The sequence below is a fragment of the Vollenhovia emeryi genome, unplaced genomic scaffold (genome assembly GCF_000949405.1).
Source record: "Vollenhovia emeryi isolate VEMERY1.0 unplaced genomic scaffold, V.emery_V1.0 DF949015.1, whole genome shotgun sequence".
Taxonomy (NCBI): Eukaryota; Metazoa; Arthropoda; class Insecta; order Hymenoptera; family Formicidae; genus Vollenhovia; species Vollenhovia emeryi.
In genome coordinates this window covers 1-1397 of record NW_011957351.1, presented here as the reverse complement: position 1 = coordinate 1397, position 1397 = coordinate 1, and the positions used below count along the sequence as shown (strand labels likewise).

Genomic DNA, 1397 nt, shown 5'->3' with positions numbered 1-1397 from the left:
CATTTAATGTCGGTATCAAAGTGGCTAACGAAGCTAGGAGGAGGTAAGTTCGGAAATTGCTCAGTTATTAACAAGCATCCCGAAACAGTTCCTGATACAAGTACGCGTTTTAGAGAAGGGATTCCATTTCGGAGAATGATAAAGCGCGACGAAAAGGAAAAGGCGAAGAATATTATATTCAATCACATAATGAAGAACCCAAAAGCAAAAGCAACAGAGATTCACGCCTTACTCAAACATCGCCACAAGATAACAGTTAATTCACAGTCGGTGTCGAAGTGGCTAATCGAAGCTAGGAGGAGGTAAGTTCGGAAATTGCTCAGGTTATTAACAAGCATCCCAAAACAGTTCCTGATACAAGTACGCGTTTTAGAGAAGGGATTCCATTTCGGAGAATGATAAAGCGCGACAAAAAGGAAAAGGCGAAGAATATTATATTCAATCACATAATGAAGAACCCAAATGCAAAAGCAACAGAGATTCACGCAGCACTCAAATATCGCCACAAGATAACAGTTAATTTTGGGTCGGTATCGAAGTGGCTAAACGAGGCTAAGAAGCGGTAAGTTCGGAAATTGTTCAGGTTATTAACTAACATCCAGAAACAGTTCATTATATAAGTACACGCTTTAGCGAAGAGCAGGCAAGGCCAATGATACAGTCCGACGTGAGAAAAAAGGCGAACAGTATTATATTTGATAACTTAAGAAAGGAACCAACCGCACGAATATCAGACATTCATGCCACACTCAAAGAACACTACAAGATAATAGTTAGTTTATCGACGGTAAGAAGATGGACTAAGGAAATTATGAAACGGTAAGTTGCTATATAGGTACATAGCGGTCATCGATAGCAAAATTTATATTCGCTATAGTTCCTTCAGATGTCATTTTAACACATAAACATGAGTAAACATATGTATATTTAATGAAATTTTATCATGTGTCACAATTAATACCAAATAATCCTTCTCTTGTACTAGAATTGTATCAATACATGCAACATATTCGCTATTAATAATTAATAATATAAATTATGCGAATATAACAGAACTTTAATCACACAGCATTTATTTGAGAAACTATGCGCACGGGAGTTTGTCGGTGCACACACGTGAAAACGATACAAATGTAGAACTTCTTGTGCGCATGTACCTAGAGCTATTGAATTTAATTCCTTATGAGATCGAAATGTTTGGTACTATTTATCGATAATAAAAATATATTAGTTAAAAGTTAAGTTGAAAATGCGAAACAATACAGATCTTTGCGACTCAATAGCAAGATGATTTATTATTGCAATATTATTACTTATTTGTAATTTTTACCCTTCTCTACGCATTGTCGCGGCCGTTTAGCAAATGTCACGTAACGTTAACATCATTTTTAAATTAG

General features: G+C 35.7%; 1 protein-coding gene across 1 annotated transcript; it reads left to right on the top strand.

Moving 5' to 3' along the window:
* Positions 1-6: 6 nt before the first annotated feature.
* LOC105556207 lies at positions 7-1189 on the top strand. The gene is made up of 4 exons (XM_012003292.1): positions 7-43; positions 114-302; positions 374-562; positions 634-1189. The coding sequence occupies exons 2-4, from the start codon at positions 136-138 to the stop codon at positions 821-823; spliced, it is 546 nt and encodes a 181-aa protein (XP_011858682.1). The 5' UTR covers positions 7-43; positions 114-135; the 3' UTR covers positions 824-1189.
* Positions 1190-1397: the final 208 nt, after the last annotated feature.